Here is a 22,632-nt window from a genome sequence, read left to right as displayed (position 1 = left end):
AGAGTAAAGCAAAGGGTGTTTATTCATCCAATATAGTGTTTTTCATTGAGTCTTAAAGAAAAATTCTAGAACAAACATGTGGAGGATGTCGCCCCCTAGTGTTTACTTGCAGATTCTTAATGAAAAGAAGAACGACAAAACTTCTCCATATTCTAAAGGTTTGGATTTGTGTATTTATGAAACATAAACAGTAGCATGAATGGACTCAACATAAAACAAGCTCTTCTAAATATAAAATTCTAGTTTTTATAAAATGCTTATGAATTTTTCAATTTGGTCATTTTACCGAGTTTACCTGTAGCAAGAGATGGTACTTTAGGACTCTTTGCATGGGAACAACCAGTAGGTCCCTCAGTGTGAACTTCCCATTGTTGGCCCTTTTGGAACATTCCTACAAAATATACAACAGGCATATTAAGATCTCTGCACGTCACTTTGCACCATGACAGAGTCTGTATGTGTTTGTGTTAAAAGGTTTTAATATTTTTGGTCTGGAATAAGCTTATGATTTGTTCAAACATACGTGTTTTATACTAGTTTAAATATTTTTCTTCAATTTCATTGGTTTATCATTTTCAGAATGTGTTCCTCCAGAAGAGTAAAGCCTTGGAATATGTAATGCAAAAAATACACAGTAGGGGTCAGTATAAGTTAATAAATATCATTGTGCAGTATGTAGGCATGAGGAGTTTTAGAAAAGAAAAGTGGTTTTCAAAAGTTTTACCTCTAGTTTCAAGCGAACATCTTCTTTCTCTTTGCAGATGAGGTCTAAAACAGCAATGGCAATCTCCACCCGACTGCAGTATATCCCATAAATGAGAAGTCTATCAGAGCGAATGAAAGGATGGTTTACCAAATTAAAACATACTTCAAGGCATCCAAAACTTCCTGACAACCATAAAAGCATACAGTATTTTGGAAAAAATATCCATGCCCTTGAGCATTTTCACATTTTTTCACCTTACAAACACAAACTTCAATGTATTTTAATGGAATTTTATGTGATAGGACAAAACAAAGAAGATAATGATTGTGAAGTAGAAGGAAAGTGACATCTGATTTTAACAATTTTTGCAAATAAAATTTTGAAAAGTGCTGTGTACAGTTAGATTTAGCCACTGGTACTCGTTTTACCACTATATAAAATCTAATCAAAAAATTTCCTTCAAAGGGTTTCTAATTAGAAAACAGAGGCCCATCTGTGAATGATTCAACCTCTGTATAAATGAAGCTGTTATGTGAAGGCCCTGGAGGCTCATTAGGGAACATAAGAGCACAAATCAGCGTCATGAAGACTAAGGAACCAGACGGGTCAGAGAGAAAAGGTTTAAAAAGAAGTTTAAAACAAGCTGAGGTCATTAAACTGTATCCCAGCTTTCAGCACTGCTCAGTCCACCAGATAATGGAACGAATAAAGCACAGCTGCAAGCCTACCAAAATACCTTCTAGCAAACGTACAACCAGAGGTACAAAGAAATGATTCAGAGCAAACAAATTCATGTGTGAAAATGGTCAAGTCAAAGTGCAAAACCTAAATCTGCTTGTCAGACTGTTAACTTGTTACAGATTCTCTCCATCTAATCTGGATGAACTGGGATATTTTTTTAAGAGCAACTGGCTGCAATTTCATGTCTCTAGATAAGATGCGATAATAGAAACATTCCCCTAAAGTGTTGCAGCTGTGAAATGGCTTCAAGAAGTGTTGCTCGATGGAAGTGATTAGGAGATTAAAAAAGAAACGAAAGAAACACGTTTCAGATTTTATCATCACTAAAACCATAGCAAAAAAATACAGACGTTTGTGATATTTATAAATGTGTCTGCTGTGAGCAAAAGATTAAAAAGACACTTATAACGCAAACACTTCAGTCATTTGAATGGTTCTAAAAAATTTACTGATAAAGGAGAAAGATTTGCACTTTGACTAGAAAATTCACCAACAAAGAAAATAATAATGAAAAAAAATATAAAAATCTCAAAGTCTTTGACAATAACATTAATCTGACACCCACATTTGAACCAATAATTAAAACAAAGCAACTTTATATCTTGTGTCAGACTTGTTTAGTACCTTTCCTTATAGCTGATGAAGATTTGGTAGAGATTGAGGGCATTTTTGTTCAGGATGGAGTCTTGCAGATCTCCCATTAGGCTCTTGTGAACTTTAACCAAATCCTGTATTGTAGTAGAAAGCCATGAGCATCGGAACAGATGGTTTTACTGGCATATTTTGCTATTAAGAGATGAAAAATGCAATTTGACTTACAGGAATATTGACAAAAACTTTGTCAATCTCAGCTGCAGAGAAGAATTTCTTCAATGGATTTAGGAAATACTAGAAAGAAATGAAACAAGAACATCCGAAAAATACTTTGAAACTCCTTCTTAACACTTTTTTTTTACAATAATTTGAAATAATCACACATCCATACTGAAACCACACAGATGTATCATTTGATGAATGATGCTAGTGTTGGTGGAAGGTGAAATGCAGAACTGCTAATTGGGAATTTCCCCCAATAGCCCCAAGCATCTAGAAAAGTCTTCATGCAGAATGCAACTTTCATGCAATCAGATTAAGATTTACGAGTCTGACTTTGTGATTATAATAATTTCTACTTCTGACAAACAGCAAGTGAAAGCTAGTTGTGTTAATGTGGTACAAAAATAAGTAATCCCAGTTGTGATGAATTAAATCTAGACATTTCACATAAAACTGGTTCAGCACCTTTTCAATGGACTCCAGTGTTTCTGTGTATCGCTCTTCCGTCTGCTTAATCTCTGAAAGGCAGCAGCTGCGCACATCAACCTCTGCCTGTTTCTAGGAAGATACACAAGAGGAAATGCTGTTTGAATGTCACCATCTGATGGGGAGACATTGTTTCTTTAGGGTATCTGAAGGAAAGGAAATTCAAAATGTTGGCAAGTGACTAAACAATTCCATCAACATTCATCACACAACCTTTAGATAAGCCGTTTTTTTTGTTCATTTTAACATTTTGACACGTTACAACCACAACATATTTTGTGAAGATTAGGTGTGAAACAGACCAACAGAAAGTTTGAATTATTCAAAAATGGTATGGAAAATGTCTAATGACAATAGATGCATTTTCACTGCAAGAGATTTTTCAGTAACCATGTTAGTTTTCTGGAGTAGGTTTGCACCAGTCAGGGCATAAATCAGACAAAAGCAGTTAAAGTCAATCCTGAAAACAGAGCAAGTAGAGAAGTAAGACATTTGGATCAACCCGGAATTTGGGTGGAACTTCATATTAAAAACATTTCTTAAGGGTTGACAATCTTTGCTTTATGTTTAAGTGATCTGAATGTTTGTCCTCCACTGTAGTAGATATGTTTTGTTAACTTTAAATTACATGGCTAGAGGTCTGTTGGCATGGTTTAACATCTAAACCATGCCAACCGTGCTGAATGTGGCAGTATTTTACAAAGTTTGCAATAAAATACATTATATACTCTGTCAATGTTAGAGGAAATATTTAATTAAAGAAAGCATGGTCTTCCCACTTAGTGTGTCCATGGATACATAGAGGGAGAGAGACAAACATTGTTGTCAAAGCTTTTTAAAGAGAATTTAGAAGGTCAACTTAAAATATTTTAAAATGTTAATGTTCTGAGATGCAGACTGAAGCGATCACAACTGCTCAGCATTAGTATGCATGTGTGGTTACCGTTCCTATGGGACACATCTCCCTGACCTTAATTATTAAAGTTAACAAACTGATTCTGAGTTGAAATTTGTTTTATTTGAACTTCAGAATCTAATGAATAGAAAATTATCATAAATGACAAATCTTTAGGTGAAGGGCTTTGGTTTCAGACCCTCAGTCAAAAATTCACACAAAGCCACAGTAGTTGAAAATTTTCCAGGAAATTAATTTCTGGTAAAAATAAAAACCCCCCAAAAACTTGAGCAACAAGTAGTGGAAATGCACATTAACTGCTAAAAGGGAAATTTCTTCTCACACCTTCAAAAAAAAAACAAAAAAAAAAACAAATAAGCCCTTTAAAGACTCTCGTTACAAGAAAATACTGTAATGTTGATGTACACTAGATAGCGATACACCTGGTGAGAAGTTGCAGTTTCATAATGCCAGTAATGTTTAGTGCATGTGTGTGTTTGTGTGAGTCTGACTCATTGTGGTACCAGTGGTGCATGCTGTTCAGTCCTCATGAGGTCTTCATAGATCTCTCCGCCCGCATACTCATCTTCCAGCCCGTATACTGCTGCATACAAGTCATCTTCGTCCTCAGGAACATTCTCACTATCACACACACACATACGCACAAACATTAACGAATCAAAACCATGCAAACCATCTGTCACAAGTAGGGTGCCTTGTTGCACAAACCAAAATTTGTGTAAATTGTAAAAGGGTTTTGCAGCTACAGTAAAGCTGCAACAAAGGTTTCTTTTCATAAAGTTGTTTATCATTTTCTTTCTCATCATACCCACATGCAGATATAAAAGAATGAAATTCCTCAGCAGGACAGCTCATGATTCAAATAAACCAGTCTGTAACATTGATGTGGCAAGAAACAAATACAAATATTGCAGTCGCCCCATCTGTTCTCAAAATTTTATTCTTTTCTATCCATCACACTGTCAACAGCTCCCATTGAGAATCTTAATAGGGATGGTACATCTAGACTCAGCAAAAACATGCCAAATTACTCATTTGTTTTCTCTGACAGTAAGAGGGAAACCAAGCAAAGCCCATTACCAAACATGTGGGTGTTTGCAGACCCCCTGGAGAGCCTGGATGCAAGAAGCTAAATCTTCTTCTGAATGAAATAATCACGCTCCATCAACACCCTCAAAGGGCCCACAGAGACAACCCTCATACGTACTCAATCAGGTCCTCCAGGTTGTTGTAAATCTCCTCGTCTTTCAGGCTCTCCTCCAGTGGAAACGGCCTGGAAGAGAAGGGAAAGCAGGGAGACTTTAGTGAACAAAGGTGAAAGGAAAAGCAAAAGTGAATTTTTATCTTTAAATGTAGTTATGTGTTAGATGAGATTTCTCAAAACCTGAACAAGAGATGAAATAGTTTAACCTAAATTCGAAACCTAAATGAAACTTAGGTTTTTTTAACGTCTGGTTCTCTCTTGTGGTTCTTGCTGGGGGGTGGTTGTTTTGTTTTTTTTTACTGTTGGATAATCAAATTGTTTATTAAGAAATTTGTTTTTTTCAATATTTCTTGCAATGAAGTTAACTGGAAATTGGTGGGTGACTTGCGACTGTAGTGTTGGCTGCAGTGTCGGTAAAGAGGGAAGGTGGAGGCGGAGGTGCTGGATGGAAATGAAACAAAGGTGCAAGCAGAAACTATTTTAAATGAATATAAGAAATATATGTATATATGTTTGAAGACTTACTTGAATCCTCCTTGCTGTGCGACTGCTGTGTGGGAGAGCTTTGACAGAGTGTCCATGACCTGGTGAAACAAAAACAATCATATTTGTGTGTGAAATATCTTGATCACATTACCATTGTTTTAATCATTTGTGTAAATAATACAAAATAATCTCAATAAATTGGACAGGAAGTACTTTTGTTTTGATATTTCTTAACAGTAACTGTAATTGTGATGAAACAATAGCGTAACAATTAGAGAATGCCCCAAAGTCTAAATTATGAAGCCACAGTGAACATTTACAGATTGCTATGAGACACTTGTAGCCTATTTAAGATTAGTACAGCACATCAACTGTCAGAACTTCTGTGGTCTATAGCTAAAATACTGGCTTGCTTTCACTGCTGATAATAGAAACAAAACTTGAGTCTCAGATGAAGTCAATTCACGAGGCTATAAGGAATGAGTCTAAGACGTCTTTGGTCTTGGTTTATGTAACACAGAGAGAGAAGAATCCAAAAAGAAAAAAAAAAACCATAACCAACATAAAAAGCCCAAATGGAATCAAACTCAGGTCAGACTGACTTACAAGATTTTTGCCCAGGGTGCCAAACAGGCTAGGACCGCCTCTGCCTGGCTGTATTAAAGTGCTCCTTAAATAAAGTTTAATTTAGCTCATTATATTTTTGTGATTTCAGTAAAATTTTCAGTAAAATCCCTACAAATTTTTATTTTGTTTTTAAGGGTTTTTTGTGTATTTGATTTAGTACAGGAGGGATTTAAACTGGGAAATTATGTGAAAGAAAACTTTGGGATTCTTGGCAAGAGAATGGCAGCTTCTACCACCCTGCCAAAGAACAGCCAACCTGTATGTGTTGAACATCCGTCTTAGCTGAGCTCAGACACATAACAGAGAGAACTGAAAGAAAAACAACCTAATCTGGTACACAGAGAGATAACACAATGACCACAGTGAAATATTTTGCTCATGTCAAGGCTCTCATTTTGGCCTGAAAACTTTCCTGTGTTAGAGTAATTATGTCGCATTCTCCCCGCTTTTACACTCGTTCGTGGTTTTCTCTGGTGCAAACATATCGGTTTTAGATATGAAACCCTTTATATTAATTTCAGTGTGTCTAAAAATAGCTGTTATGGACATTTTAAAATGTACAAAAAGTGACAGTGATAAAACCAATTATTTTCCTTCAAAGTTTACTTAATTTAATAAGTGCATGGCAGTCATTAAAAAAAAAATAAAAAATAGAAATAAAAACGTTTTTCATTGGACAAAAGAAACTAATAATAAAATCCACCTATGCAGCTCTCCTACAATTATGTCTCAGTGCTATTATTCACAACTATTATTAACTCCAACTTAGTACTAGACACTGCATGAGAAATAGAAAAGTTTAGTCAATATTACTATTATTATGACTTTTTCCAGAAGTCTCTTTCATAGAATAGTATTAAATGTCAATAACCTGCATTACTATTTGCTTTATTCAAGGGGTTTGGATTTGCAAACATGTTTTATAAAAACATAAACAGACATCTGACAGGTTAGAACTAGCAGCCTGTCTAGCCGCAGTTTATGTCCTCTTCCTGTGTGAATAAATGCTGCAGCTTTGGAGCACACAGGTGTACTTGAAACTTGAAAGACTCTTGAGACCAGCTTGAAAACCACCTTAAAAGAGAACATTTGTATCACAACAGATTATTAAAAGCAACTAAGATCTTTTTCAAACTAAAGCAAAATAAATATTTCCTATGCATGCAAAATGGTTTTAAACATCAGTATTGTTGTTTTTAAGTATTTCCAGCCCTAACGTGACTTTTATTACACCAACGCAGCTCCTAAATATAGGAGCTAAAATGTTTTACTTTTAGGAGTAGTTTTACTGTGCTGTACTTTTTACTATTACGTAAGTAATATTACGATGAGGTATCACAACTCATACTTGAGTAATATTTCTGGATACTCTGCACACTATTATTAAGTTAAATAAATGAAGAAAAAGAAATTTCAACCAAAGATGCACCAGATATAAACATACAGCTACAGTTTATGTCTAAATGAAAATTCTTGTTTCAACACAAGATTTGTTCTCCTGATGTTAGTTTGTAGATGCTGAGCTTGCTGAGGCATTTGATAGTGAAAAAGATAACACACACATTGTCAGGATCTGTGTTTTTCTGTGTTTATTTAGAGTTTTCTGTGTCCTTAAGTCTCTTCGTTGTCCTGTCCTCCCCTTGATTGTTCCCAGGTGTGTCTCGTTCTGTCATTACCCTCCCATGTATTTAACTCCACCTGTGTTCCTTGTTCGTCGTCGGGTCCTCGTCAATGTCGAGTCTAGTTGTCGTCAGTGTTTCCATGTGCCTGCTGTTCGTTGTTTGGACTGAGTTTCACCATTAAAAATCATCATTATTCATCATACCTGGGTCCGCTGCGTCTGCCTCACCAACCCTCACCGCAATTCATGACACACATACATTAACCACTGTGTTTGTTTCATAAGTTTTATATCTAAAAAAATGTACATTGAAATGTGTTTCTTCTGCCTTAATTTGTTATTTTGAAATTTATTTGTTTCTAATCTTTTTTTTAAATTTTTGTCTGTAAAAATCTGAACACAACTTTATACTGTTTGTCTCTCTATTGACATCATTTTAAAATTTTAAATCAGATGTTTTGATAAATACCACATGCTTTTTACTCTTACTTGACTAATATTTTTGGATGGATACAAATTACTTTTAGTTGGGTAAAAATAATAAGTTGAACAGTGCTATTCCTAAGTGAGTAAATTTTTTGGGTACTCTATCCAATTCTGCTCTTGAAGGTCAAAATAAGTGCATATTCAAGAAAACTACTGCAAGTTTTTTAGCATTACAAACTTTGATCTGATCATGAATGATGAAAACTTTTTTCTGACTGATTTTAAGTCTTAAAAACAAGCTGCTCTCACACCAAGTTTGTCTGGTTAAGCCACATGTGACTTGCAATGCAAACCCACAAAGTTAGCTGGCATCCAACCACCTCGGTGACTGTGGCCTATTTAGCAAATGCATCTTCTACCCTGAGGGCAATGTGAAAAAGGTTATTTATTAAATAAATTTTTTTTTTCTGCCATAAAGTTACCTCCAGAGACAGTCATTTCGGTTAACAGTACAGTTTAGCACTTGTCTCCACTTTGAAGTGTTCACTAAGCTTTGGTCAGTTTTGCTGTTTTAAAAGTGCTAATAAGTAAAGAATGCTTGGTTTTTGGTGTATTTGGACATTGTACCTCCTCAATGGAGTAGTATGATTCTTAAAACAATCAAAAACTTGCATTTTATTTTTGAGTACCCACATTTTAGATGGTTTGTTGTCCCAATTAGTTAATTGTATTTTCAGTTGTATTCAAAGTTTGTCTCTGCAAGGTTGTTTTCTAAGCAACCTTAAAAATGTGCCGCTTTAATTTATAAAATAACAACAGGAAGAGAAATGCTGACAGTTTAACTGAAAATAGAAAGTTTATTTATTGTATTTTACTTCGCTGATTTGCAACATGATCCAATTGATATTTTGTCTAAAATATTATCTCTTCACATGTAACTGGTGCATAAAACATGAAATGAGGATAATGTGGAAGTATTTGTTGTCATGCAGAAAAATAAAAATGTTGGTCTACCAGACACTGACCTGGTAGAAACATGAAAATGGCAGAAAACAAATGGAATTTAAGTCCCTTCACAAAGTTCTTCTGCAGCTACCAAAACCAAATGGATAGACAAAAGGCACCATGGAGAAAACTAAGATTCTGTTATGGCACAGAAAGCGAGTAGCTAAGAGCAGAATGGAAATGCTGCAAATCAAATCTCCTGGTTCACTTTGAGATCTACAAAGAAAACCTTCTAGATCAGGCCAGACTTTGAGGAGTATGAGGGAGATTTACTTTTCTGAAATCATAAAAGCTGCTGGAACAACTCTTGTGTCCTGATTGCTACCACACAGAAATTAACAAACCCAACAGTTTTTTCCTGCCCTTTAAACTTATTTCTTTATCGAAGTTTAATGAGTTTGCAATATTCTTTAATGGTAAAGTCCAAAGCATCAAAAATGCAGTCGTCTCCACAACACAAATACCTTGAACATCTAACTTTGACACATTTCACATCTGTCGCTGTCAAAACAGTCAAAAATAATGTTTGCAGTCTGACTCCATCAACATGCTGCCTTGATGAGTTACTGACCAGATTCCTAAAATCCGTAATGAACAGCTTGTTACTACAACTCGCTCATCTGTCAACATCTCACTTCAGACTGGAACATTTCCAAATCAATCAATTTGGGACTCTCTCTCTTGAACCTAATAATCAGGGATAATATTGAATTCAGAAAAAAAATTTTAACAGCCATATTAAATCGATAAGATAGACAGTTTTTTATCATCTAAAAAACATTGCTCGAATAAAAGGAATAGTGTTTAAACCAGACTTAGAAAGATTAATCCATGGTTTTGTCTCCAGCAGGAGGCTCTCACTTAGCTCTCTAAATGAGCTCTGATACGGCTACAGAAAACTCAGAATGCTGCTGCAAGAGTTCTTATTAGAACCAGGAAATACAACCATATTAGTCCAGCACTCAGGTCTCTGCACAGACTTCCTGATGCACAGAGAATAGACTTTAAAACAGCACTGCTTGTGTATAAGTGCCTTTGTGGTCTAGCGCCAAAGTACATCTTTGATATGTGAGAGCCATATGAACCAGTTCAGACTCAATGTCACCATCTCCGGCTGGTGATGCTGCATTTCAGTGTTATGCTCCTAAAATCTGGAACAGTTTGAAAAAGTGGGACATTCCTTGACCCTGACAATGTTCAAATCCAGGCGGAAAACGCTTCCTTTAGCTGTGCATGTGGCAGCAGAAAGCATTTTATCTACACTTTTTTATTTCTAATTTAGTTTAATGCTTTTTCCTTGTATTTCATTTATTTTGTCTTGTTTAATTTGTTTGTGTTTTTAACCTCTGCTTTTAAACTCTTACTCTTTTTCTGTAAAGCACTTTGAATTGTGTTTTTACACACAATGTGAATAATAATAAATTTGCCTTGTCTTACCTGTTAAATTTCTGAATCAGCAAATTTACTTTATTTAAGATCATCAGCACCACAAATTCAGCTGTGGCTACAATCCAGTAGTTTGCCACCATCATTGTGAGAATGCTTACATGAATGACTAAGTGTATTGTGAACTGCTTTGTGGATAAAGTGCTATGCACAAACAGGTCTTTAACCATGTCTTAAATTGAAAGTAAGTTAGAAAAATGTTAGAATCTAGTAAGACCAAAATTAACCGAGTCAAGTCCAGATTTTGAATAAGCGTTAGAAATTTATGCTAACCCTAAAGAAAAATACATATATATTTCTTATGTTAAAATAAATATTAAGAAAGATTACCAATTAAGAAAGAAATTTGTTTATTTCAAACTTAATCATTTTACTATTTTGGTTATTCTAGGAATAAAATTGGACAACACCGAGAGAGAGCAAAGACTTCTCTCTGTCACCTTTAAGATGAACAGGCTAACTGATTAGACGGCCTAACTGAACAAGCTAACGGTCTCTCAGAATTCCCATTGAAGATATTTACAGTCTGTAATTTCCTCAAACTCTCCAACACCAAAATATGTCACTTAATATTAAAAACTCAAAGAAGGGGCTACTTTATTTCATAGTGAAGAAAGAAAGAAATTCTTTTTGCTTCCTCACTTCTCCTCCCTAGCCTTGAGCCTTCATTTTGCTACATAAACTCATTGAAGCAGCCTGCAGTGCAGCCTGTAGTAACTCTGAGGAATGTAGGTTAGAGAGCTCTCATTAGATATTCAGCAGACTAATGCTCAGTCTATGGGCACAGTTGGCACAACTCAAACCAGAGTGGATTAGACTGCCTGAGATTTACGATGTTCTCTTGTGAATGTTCAAAATAAGGAAGAGATTGACCACTTCTTGTTTAGCTGTACAGCCCTTTCTGGGGCAAATCCAACTCAATCACACAGTCCAACCTACGGAAACCCATATTTCTATGCTACAGAGCAATCCTTTTCCCACCACAAGCATGTCCACTTGATGGATAACCCTTGAACATGACTGAGATTATGCAGCCCGGAGTGCATGTACTGTACATATTTGCAGGCAGCACCTCCCCTGTGGGATTATCAGCAGCCAGATTAACTCGAAGCTTCTTTAGGTCACAACACACTGGACTGAAGAAAGGAAAGTAACAGGAATGCACACAGCTCAAACTAAATTATTCAGATTCAGGCGCAGTCATAAGCTACATTATACCCTCCAAAACTTAAAATAGAATCTAAAAAATATCAAAAGTTTTAAGATTAAAAAGCATTTCAAGTGTAAAATTCTTTGCATTTTTGAAGACTTCAGCTTATCGCTAACAATAATACAGAAGACAAAAACTGCACCATACAGTGTGCAACACTTCAATCACCAAAGACTTTGAATACAGTATTTGGTTAGATATATTCCACCAGTCCATGCTCTACATAAGGATAATATATTTGGCCAGTATGGACACCAGCTGTCCTCAATGCTTCCACCTGATGTTGATATTATGAGACTGAGAGGCTAAAGCTATAGAGATTAGTGGGGGCATTGGTAAATAAAATTTAGGAAAATGTGGGACAACTAATTGATATCAGCAAAAATGTAATTTTAATACAGAAACATCACATCATAGTTTTGCTGTGACATACAGAATCATGAGAAAGACTGCTGCAAAATAAAATGCTGGCTGTTTATAGAGTGCTCCATCCAAGCATTTCATGCAAAAAGTTTAGTGGAAGAAAAAAAACGCTGATACAAAAAAATGCACAAGCAACATGGATAACTGCAGCCATCAAAAAATTATGAAGCAAGCCATATTCAAGAGCTTGGGGAGATTCACAAAACCTGGACCACAGGTGGTGTCAGGTGGTGTATCCAGAACATGGGCTGTAATGCCTCATTCCTGGTCTTGAGCCACTCCTGAACCAAAGGACTGAATTGTTGCTTATTGGTCTAAAATGGATTTTGCCTGTCTTTTGAAATTATGGTCCTACAACTGAAATAAAATCAGAGAGGCATGGAATCCAAATTTATGAGTTCAACGGTGAAATTTGCAGTCATTGATGTTTTCAGGAGCAATGTGATCTGTCCACACTAGTAAAACTACCATGAACTGGTTTGATAACCTCTTCAAAATGTCCCACACAGAATCTGTTTTGAATTATGAAAAAGAAGATGTGTTTGTCCAACAATGCTCATGAGTTGAAACCCACAACTAAAGTAACCTGGTTCCTTATTGTAAAGTTCCTTATTGTCTCAACAGCACCACAAGGCTGATCACTTTCATGCCACCACCCAATAATGAATGTATAGGGATCCTCGACCATGTTTTAGGTGCAAATAGTGAATGGAAAAATATTTTTTAGCTTATTCAATATATTGAGATTTTTTGCCTTGTCTTACACAATAACTAGGGGTAAAAGTTGCTCTCAGGTGCTCTCAGCTAAGGAAATGGAGAGAACAAGAAGATTCGCAGTCTGTGTGGTTTCTTCAGAGGGGTTATACTTGGCTTCTCAACTGTGAACAGGAGTCAACCTGGTAATAAGGCAGAGAGCAACACTGTCACGCTGACCTGGTCATTAACTTACACTCTGAACCAGCTACCACAATAAAGCAGAAGCAGAAAAGGCAGATAATCCTACAGAAGTGTGTCTGACTAATAAGCAGCCAATGGCTGCACAACTAAATCCTTTTAGTCTCATATGGATACATGCACAAGATTATGGCAAGTCAATTAAACACATGGCAACGTTAACAGAAAATAAATCCTCATATCGGCACATCTGAATGATTGAATGAAGCTGCTGCGTTAGAGTCTACAAAAAAATATATTTTCACTCTCTGTGACACTGAATATAGTTTTCCAAAATGCAAATGCTATTACTACAAATGAGATAAGAAAAGCTATGAATTATGAAAGCACATTTCTTTAATAAATCTTAATCGACAGGTTAAAAACATGTCAAGTCTTCGGTGTAAAACTGGTTTCAGTATTTCTTTACTTTGTCCTCATATGCTCCACATCCTCCAAACTACTTATATTCTGTGGTTCCTTAAAAATCATCAGGTGCAGAACCTTCAGGTTTTTCCCTCAGGTGACAGACTAAGCTTAATTTGCCCATTAATTTATATTTACACTTGATTGTTGCACAAAATCTTCTCTAACATGTCCTAAACATCCTACATTTCAATATGTAGGATGAATAAAATATTTTAATCTATAAGCTGAACTGTCTACCGAAGGTCAGCAAAGAATATCTGAATATAAATAAAATATGACAAACTGTGATATGTTTGTAATATTTTTAATGTTTGATCAATGAGGAACAACCCAAAGAAGTTTTACATTTCTTAGCCCATTTGTATTTTAAAACGTGAACTAGAAAATATAATTATCTAAAGTCAACATTTTTAAAAGATCCTGCCAACCCCGTGTAGGATATCAACATCTAATCTGAGACAACTGAAGACTAGAGCGATATCTAAAAATCACTGGAGAGTAGCTGTAAATATAAAGTAGGGTAAAGTTGAACTCCTCCTCATGTTTCCTTCGAGATGCAGCAATAAACAGGTAGAATGGGTGGTAGGCTCACCTTTCCAAAATCTCTGACATCAAAAAGGTCAAAGGCTTCAAATAAGTCACTTTTCTTCATGCCGAACACATCACAGCAGGAAGACAGGAACGTCCTGATGTTCTTCAAGCACAAGAACTAAAAGGAGAAAACAATCACATTCAGCAAAAGAAATAAACAGTTTAGAATATACTGTATTTTTCTGTTTTGCATTTATCTGAAATTAATTTCTTAAAAATGTATGCTTACAAATACGAGCAGTCGTTTACTATAGATGTTTAATTAAACTGTAAATTTTGAATTCTGAAGAAAGTTTAGCTTTGTTTCATTTCATTCAACAGATGTTTCCTGGGAAATTATTCACCATATACGCTACATTTATCTCACAGTTTCGGTTGCTTTATGAGTGACCTTGCGTTCAAAGATCTCTTCTCAGTTCTGTACTTCCACAAGACCATCACACTGAGAAATCAAGAAAATTAACATAATCATTTACAATAAAGGTAATTAGTTAGAGGTGAATACAAATAATTACCGTAACAATCCTTATGTTAATTAGCCATTTCTGTTTAGGAACAAAAATAAACTTAATGGCAATATGAAAGCATATTTCTTAACAATAATTTCTTATGCACAGATTTTTAGTGTTCCTCTATTTAATGACGTGATGTGAAAACTTTCTTCACATTGGACCAGCAAAGAAGGTGTTTGGTTTCCACAACATGAATCAGAGAAGCAATTAGTGTGAAAACCACATTTCCCTCTATAATTTTCGCATGTTAATCTGGTCACTCTAAATTTATGTGCTTATACACTTAAGTATACTTCAAGTAATTACGGGAGTTCTAGTGCAAAAATCTAGAATAATGTGTGTGTACACACATACAATGTGTATGTATATACAGTACAGACCAAAAGTTTGGACACACCTTCTAATTCAATGGGTTTTCTTTATTTTCATGACTATTTATAAGGCAAGAAATCCCACTTATTAACCTGACAGGGCACACCTATGAAGTGAAAGCCATTTCAGGTGACTACCTCTTGAAGCTCATCAAGAAAATGCAGAGTGTGTGAAAGCAGTAATCACAGCAAAAGGTTGCTACTTTGAAGAAACTAGAATATAAGGGGTATTTTCAGTTGTTGTACACTTTTTTGTTTAGTGTATATTTCCACATGTGTTATTCATAGTTTTGATGCCTTCAGTGTGAATCTACAATGTCAATAGTCATGAAAATAAAGGAAACTCATTGAATTAAAAGGTGTGTCCAAACTTTTGGTCTGTACTGTATATACTGTATATATATATATACTGTATATGCCAGATATATAAAATCTGGCATACACAATATAGTGGCAGCACAAGGAGTATGAAGTTACTCCTATCATAGTGAATGTGATCCACATGTTCTGAAAACTGAAAGTGAAAACTAAACGTTTATCAGTACGAATGAAACCCCAAAGTATGCCCGCTTTTAGTGTCACTTCCTATCAGGATCTATGCGTCAGTGGAAAGCCAGGTGTCAGATATACAATGAGCTTATTTGGTTATGACTGAGAATTTAAAGAGTTTGGAAATTCATGTGCACCGTTTGTGTCATACAAGAATTTTTTTTCTCTTCTAATAAATCAAAATTGAAAATAATGAATAAACAAATTTACTAATGCAATTAATTTTTCTAAACCCTCATGAGACTGTGATTAATCTAAAATGTGTGTCAACAGCACAACAACTTCACACATCAAATACAGTAAACATAAGAGCACAGCAAACATAATATAACGTATACTAAATATTTCTAACCATGTGATTATGCAATCGCTAAAAATGAAACCTGAGAAGGTTCTTTGAAGATTCTTGAGAACAGATAGGCTCCTTTTTATCTCATCGGCTCATCGTGGAGACGCCTGTAATCACTCCACCGCCCCCTGGGGCCCTGGTACTCTGCAGAGGAAGTGCTTGAACATGATGGCTTTGCAGCACCAGAAGCCTCATGCTTCTAAATCTAGAGTCAGAACTGTTGTGCACAGTCCGTTGTACCATAGCTGTTCTGTTTCTTTCAGGCAGAATGAAACAGAAAAACTACAGACTATTTTGTGGTTTATCTTTAAAATGCTATTGTGGGTTGATGTTCTTAGTACTATATTATGACTGAAAAATTGTATGGAAATAATCATCAAAAGCCAATTTCAGCAGTTCATATTATGCATGTAATGCATACAGTGATTCTGCAAAAGCAATACATTTCTTATAGACCTGTATTATGCAGCCTTAATTTCAGGTTTTGCTTTGTTTATTCATGTTTCTGTGTCCAGTCAAATTATATTTTGTTTGTGATTTGCTTTTTATGAAGAGGTGAGGCATATTGTGCTAAAAATTGGAGAAGATTTATTAAGTATCCATCATTTTGCATTGAAGCCAAAATGTTTAGCTGAACGTAACACATTGACTTCATAGCATGCTTCCCTCTTCATTGTCTTCATCCACTTCAAGTCCCCATTTTCATTTCTAAAAATTATAGCTTGGGAGGGTGGAGAACAATGAAAATGCCATTTACAAATCTGGAGCTCACTGACACACATGCATCTCTTAACCGTATACTCATATGGCCTACAGCTGCAGGCCACAAGACTCTTTTGTTTGGGTTCTTGTACTCTAAGTTCACTTTGAGTGTCTTTAAATGAAGGGGAAAAAGGACATAGATGGAACAGCCAGAGCATATACCAACCACCCCAAATCATAATTAGGTCATGAAAATGTATATACTCAGAAAGGATTTCAAGTTCAATTAGTGCCTCTTTAAATTGCGATTGCTTGTGTACGTTCTCTTCTTCTTTTTGCAGTAATAGCTTTTTCCAAAGTTATTGTTAGATCTACTTCCTTGTGTTTCCTTTTATGATCTCTAGCGCATAGCTTTTAGAAGCTATTATCATTCTGATGTTGCCTGTGTTTGTGACTGCACAGGAAGCATGGTTCAAAGAGTGACCTATAAACTATCCGTAAACATTATGGAAACCACAACAATTCATCCGGTGACATGTTTGCCTTCGTTAGAACCGAATTAACCTACCGGGCTTTGTTCATGTTCAGCTAATGCACATTCTTGCAATGCCTTTTGTCTTCTCAGAATATATACAGCTTAAATAAAAATTAGAAAACACAACCTGTCCAGCAGGGAAAACAAATACCGAACATGTTAAAGTGTTTGTGAAATTGACCGTTGTCTAGAGTACAATCCAGCCACATTAATGAAAAATGAATATCAACTGACAGCCTATAAGTAGGTCTCTCGCTGCCAAGGTGTCACACGAGAAGCTGCTCATGATGTGTAAAACTAAAATGCTCTGTGACGACCTTCACACACCTTACATGTTCTGAAACATATTGATAAAATTGGTTACAGACTTAATTCTAAGATTCTGAATTGGGGCTGGGAATCTTCGTGGACTCTGAATTGATGTGATTACAATTCAGAAGGTTAAGATGCAATCATAATCAATTGACAATTACCCACATCCCTCCCCAGACGCGCATGCCTCTAGAAACTATGTCTTGCCACAACATGCTTGTAATCGCCAATGTTTTAGTCTCATTGTAAGGTATGCGATTTCTGTGAAGTATCTTCAAGGGCGGATGATATATCCAAAGGCTGTTACAAAGTTGCAATAATGGTAATAGTGGGAACAATCTTTGTAATTATCTTCAGCTTTCCTGAGTTAGTGGGAATTTTAGCATCAGCAGTTTGACAGGCTTCCAGTTTACAGTGTTTTACTTCCACCTCCATGTTGAAATTTGAAAACTTCAAACATCCCGCATGTGGCATGGATCTTGTCATGGGATTTTTTTCCCAGCATGCTATATTCACCATAAACTGTCTAGGTGCTGCATTTAGGTGCTTCCCAGTTCCTTTTTTCCTCATATTTTTAGGTTGTAAATGAAAATTACAATGATCAAGTTGTTTTTGCTTTTTTCTTTTTTTGATAAAGTTAACATCATTCATGTGTGCATCTTGATGCATCAAATAATTCATTTTTAACCCAGTCAGTTGAGATCAAAATTAAAGTTGGTGCAAATCAATGATTCAAAGTCAAATCTGCCGGGTTCCATTAGATTAAAAAAACTTCTTTAACTTGAATAACGAGCTGAATTTTTTTGTACTGTTTGATAAATAGGATAAAGTGGAAGGTATGTGTGATTTAACTGAAATTACGTCTTTGTATTACTTCTCAAGATGACATTGTGAATCGACGCTGTATAAATAAACTGAATTTAAACTGAATTGAAATTAGTCGGTAGAACATTCAGCACGGGAGAAATTTATTGGGGCATTCTTAATAACAAGACAGTGATCACAAACACATAGACAAGAAAGCTCTTGTTTTTAAATTTCCTGAGAAAAATGTTTGTTTTTAATTCTTATTTAACACCCTTTATGTCTAAAAGTGTTTGCTACTAGGCTTCAAACTCCTCCTCAAGCAAACATGCTCCTGCTGCAAAAACTGCACATGTTTCCTGTCTAACGGGCGGATCAAAGTTAGGATTTTATCAGCCCTCTCCAGTGGCTGCAATGACTTTAATACTCTAAGGACATTTTTATTCTAACTTGCTTCTGCAAAAAAAATACCTCCAACAAATTAATTAGTTTTAAACAAATTAAGCCACTAAAAAAAGCCATCGACAATAACTCAAAGAATGCATTCATGCCAATCAGTTTGGCAAAACACCAAAGAACTCTGGATGCTGCAAATTAGTTTGTTCCAGATGTTTGCCTGAAGCAGCAAGTCTTTATTATTAGAAGATCTATTTTAAAATCAAGCCAAAAGTTAGAGAGAAAAAAACTCACACCGAGTGAGTGTGAGTGTGATATGGGTTTTTTTCTTCTTGTTTTTGCAGTGCATTAAGGCTAAATGTTGGTTCATAACTATGCAAAACTATATTACAGTGTGCCAATATAAATTGTGTTTAAAATTTGTGAGTCTGGTGTGTTAACCTTCTTATAAACTGCTTGTCTTTAATCTATGTGTTGCTTTATTGTCCTCTGTACACATTTTTAATGCATACAAGACTTTTACAGGCATCATTTGTAATTAATTGCAATGCTAATATTATGCTAGGATGCTTTCTCTTTTGTGTTACCTTTTATAATGTGTGTGGCTCCCATTGCCTCCCTCAGTTGACAAGATGGTTACATATTTAGATTATCAGCTCAACTGTTTTTTGGGATGTAAATTCTTAAAACCTTAATTTACAGGCTTGCTTAAATGGGATTAAACATCAAATTCTGTCATAGTAACAAACCTTTACAAAATAAACTCAAAAATTTTGGACAGGTCTCATAAAACATGCAGGAGCCGCCCCCTGTTTACTGCAGTTGCTTTTATCCAGCTGCTTTTGATCTGACCACTCCTGTCTGTCTCAACTGCTTGAAAACGCTCTTTCCACACTTTTTCCTTCCACTTTACTTTCCATGAATGTGCTTTAATACTATTACTATCTTAACAAACAAACATCTTTAGCTAAGATGTTTGTACAACAACCACCACCATCTGGAGGATGTCAGTGACTTTCTGCTGAACAACCGTTCGATCAGCATTCTTTCATATTATTCTGCATGCTAGCATTTCTGTATTAAGTATAATTTTACCATTGTTCGTTTGTAATATTCAAATTTTCTAAGAAACTGAATTTTGGATTTTCACAAGTTGTTATGTTATAGTCTTAAAAATTAGAAGAGGAAAAGGTTTATATAGATCTGTATATAATGATATAATGAGCTTCATTTTTTAAAATTCCATTCTTAAAGTAGATTAACTTTGTAAACTTTGTGTTTCTAATTAATTGAGGGGCATAATGTTAATTTAGGGGGTGGGGGACAATGAAGAAATAAATGGGGAAGAAGGAAAAGGGTGAATGAAATTCTGTTGTCGGTTTTGGTTTTGGTGTTGCAAATTATTTCTGGGCCCCATCTGGCCATCATCTACAAGACTTCAGGTTCACTCCTGCTGCCTGTATGGTGTGTTTATCGAACAGTTTGATCCAGACTAAATGAATCGAATCATTTAACACGAAAAGTTAACAGTCTGAATCGTGTTTTTGGGTATGATTAGTTTCACTTTAAATCGTTTTCATGGCCAATTTCACATTTCCCCTGCACGCGTATAACGAGAACAAGCAGACTAGTCGAGTTTGAACGTACCTGTGACATTTGCGGCCTCAGGTTGATCTCCTTCAGGTTGATGGTGTGGGGCTTCAGGTTGTTGAGCAGCTGGCACAGCAGCACCCCGTCCCGCAGGGTCTGCGCCAGGTCGAACACCTGCGCTGTGTCCGCCGTGACCCGGTGGTTCGCCGGCAGAACATTGCAGCCGATCAGCCACATCGCACACTGCCTCCAGTACTCCATCTCCGCTGTATGTGACCAGCGGGCCAACGCCAAAAATGAAATTAAAAACTTCGATCTTGCTTTAAATCAGCGCGCGTCATAACAGAAGCTGCTCCTCGAGCCCTTCGCTCGTGTCCGTGAACTCCAGCATCGCCTCTGGAGGGACCACCTTGTCGCTGCAGCTTTTTTCTGCGACTCACGGGGGCGGCTGGCTGATGTGAAACCCCCCTCAAACTGTCTAAACTTCCCCTTCCTGCACAGGACTCGCCGTTACCTCTCCTTTAGCAAGTCTTGTGTAGGTGTAGCTATAACTTTCGATGCTACTTAATATCATAAACCCGTCACATTTTATTTATTTATTTATTTATTTATTTATTTATTTATTTATTTGTTTGTTTATTTGTTTATTTATTTATCTTTTGTTGTCGTTTTGTTTTTGTTTATTTTTTTCCTACGTAAGAGGAAATGTCGACTGCATGCTTAAGGCTGTGACAGATGTTTCTCATGTAATCAATAAATTAATTAATTAATTAAGGTTGCCTGTTAATGGGGAAAAAAAATACATCTTCCCTATGATACCAGGTGGGTTCAGCAACCAAAAATTTTACTCAGGTTAAAAAGAGCACTACTCAAATATATTTATAGACAAGTAAAAGGAAAAGGTTATGGGAAGTAGCCAATTAAGAAATTAATCAAGAGTAAAAACGTATTTTGCTTGATCACATCAGAATTTAGATTTTTACAATCAGACAGCCAAAAAAAAATTTTATGTGCAAATTCTGGTATTTTTTAAAGACTTTATGAAGATTTATGAAGCTAAAAAGTAAATTTTATATGTATATGTGTGTACATATATTTGTGGTTTTATGTGAGAAATCTTGAAAAAGCTCAGCGGTTATGAATACTCTTGTAAGGCACTGTCATTCCAGAATCATGTCAAATATAGTATGTGGTTTACAACTGTATCAGTGGTTCAATCAACTAGATATTTCAAATATGTCAGTTACAACTGTCCAAAACTCACTTCATCAGTTATGACATAATATGTAAACTTGTGTGACTTTATGTTAAATTTATCACACTTAAATATACTGAATTTTTTGTTTGTTTTTCTGTCTACCTCTGTCTACATCTGGCTCCCTAAACTCAGGATGAAACGTGGGATCTCCTTCCTTCCTATGTTTATGTCAAAGGTTTGATAGCAGGGGTTGACCACAGAACACCCCCAACAGGACAAATTCTCTCTTTGCCACTGTTGAACCCCTGATATTTTTCTATTTACGTCTGACTGCAATAAAACAGAAACATCACAGCCTCTTTCTGGCTACTTTAGCCACTTCCAGTTACTTTCTGAATGAATAACAAGGCAAACTGCATTAGACGCTTACTTCCAATTTATATTAAAGTCAAATGTCTTGTTTGTATACAAGCTTCATTATTCCTGGTATTTTGTATCTGCTAAGTCTGTTGTCTGTTGCCACTTGGAGGTAAAATGAAGATACACTGAATAGTAGACACTGTCTCTGGAATTATTTTGCTCTGTTTTCACATATAAAACAGAGCAAAATGACCTACTGAGTGCTTAGTTGTTTTCATAATGCTTTCACATTATGAAAACAACTGATTTGGATATGTTTTTCTCTTCTTTCTGAAGTTGTCATTTTGAATTGATGTAACCTATTTTTATTTGTTTTTTGTTATTACTATTTTAGTATTTTGTTTTTTTTAAATACAAGAATTTGCACAAAATAATACATTTTGTCTATCTCATTCCATATTTTTTCACAAATAAAATCATATGTTATGATAAAACAGTTAGTGTTCGAGTAACCATTTTACCAAAATACTTTTTGGGCTTACTTGAGTAGTTTTTTGGGTGTGACTATAATTCTACTTGTGTAAAAAATCTTGAGTACAATTTATTAGCTTCTCTAAGCAGCTCTGATAGGGTATACCTCTACTACTATAATCATAATTCAGATATTAAGCATAAGTGCAGACAGAAAACCCAGTACAGCAAATACTACTACTAATATTGCTACTACTACTGCTACTACTACTACTACTAATAATAATAATAATAATAATAATAATAATAATAATAATAATAATGATGATGATGATGATGACAATGGTTACTATTTTTTTAACTTCCGGTTTTGAAAAAAATTATAAATAGAAGAGGCACGTCCGACACCGGAAATGG

The 22,632-nt window shown here is 35.5% G+C and overlaps 1 protein-coding gene across 3 annotated transcripts in view; it reads right to left on the bottom strand.

Annotated features, from left to right (window-relative positions):
- LOC116722297 (guanine nucleotide exchange factor VAV3-like) overlaps positions 1-20,675 on the bottom strand; it is a 56,631-nt gene extending 35,956 nt beyond the window's left edge. The window contains exons 1-10 of one of the 3 annotated variants that reach the window (XR_004339738.1): positions 20,244-20,675; positions 14,068-14,184; positions 5,395-5,453; positions 4,873-4,938; positions 4,169-4,286; positions 2,729-2,821; positions 2,267-2,335; positions 2,072-2,175; positions 725-824; positions 296-391 (exon numbers count right to left, since the gene is read on the bottom strand). Coding sequence is in view for 2 of the 3 variants with exons in the window: in XM_032566525.1 (XP_032422416.1) it covers positions 296-391; positions 725-824; positions 2,072-2,175; positions 2,267-2,335; positions 2,729-2,821; positions 4,169-4,286; positions 4,873-4,938; positions 5,395-5,453; positions 14,068-14,184; positions 20,244-20,447 (1,026 nt within the window). In the remaining variant the exon portion in view is untranslated. The remainder of the gene's footprint in view (positions 1-295; positions 392-724; positions 825-2,071; positions 2,176-2,266; positions 2,336-2,728; positions 2,822-4,168; positions 4,287-4,872; positions 4,939-5,394; positions 5,454-14,067; positions 14,185-20,243) is intronic. The other 2 variants (XM_032566525.1, XM_032566524.1) reach the window with 2 other exon arrangements.
- Positions 20,676-22,632: the final 1,957 nt, after the last annotated feature.

This window comes from Xiphophorus hellerii, chromosome 6 (genome assembly GCF_003331165.1).
Source record: "Xiphophorus hellerii strain 12219 chromosome 6, Xiphophorus_hellerii-4.1, whole genome shotgun sequence".
Lineage (NCBI taxonomy): Eukaryota > Metazoa > Chordata > Actinopteri > Cyprinodontiformes > Poeciliidae > Xiphophorus > Xiphophorus hellerii.
The sequence above is the reverse complement of the archived record's forward strand: the minus strand, read 5'-3'. Positions and strand labels throughout refer to the sequence as shown.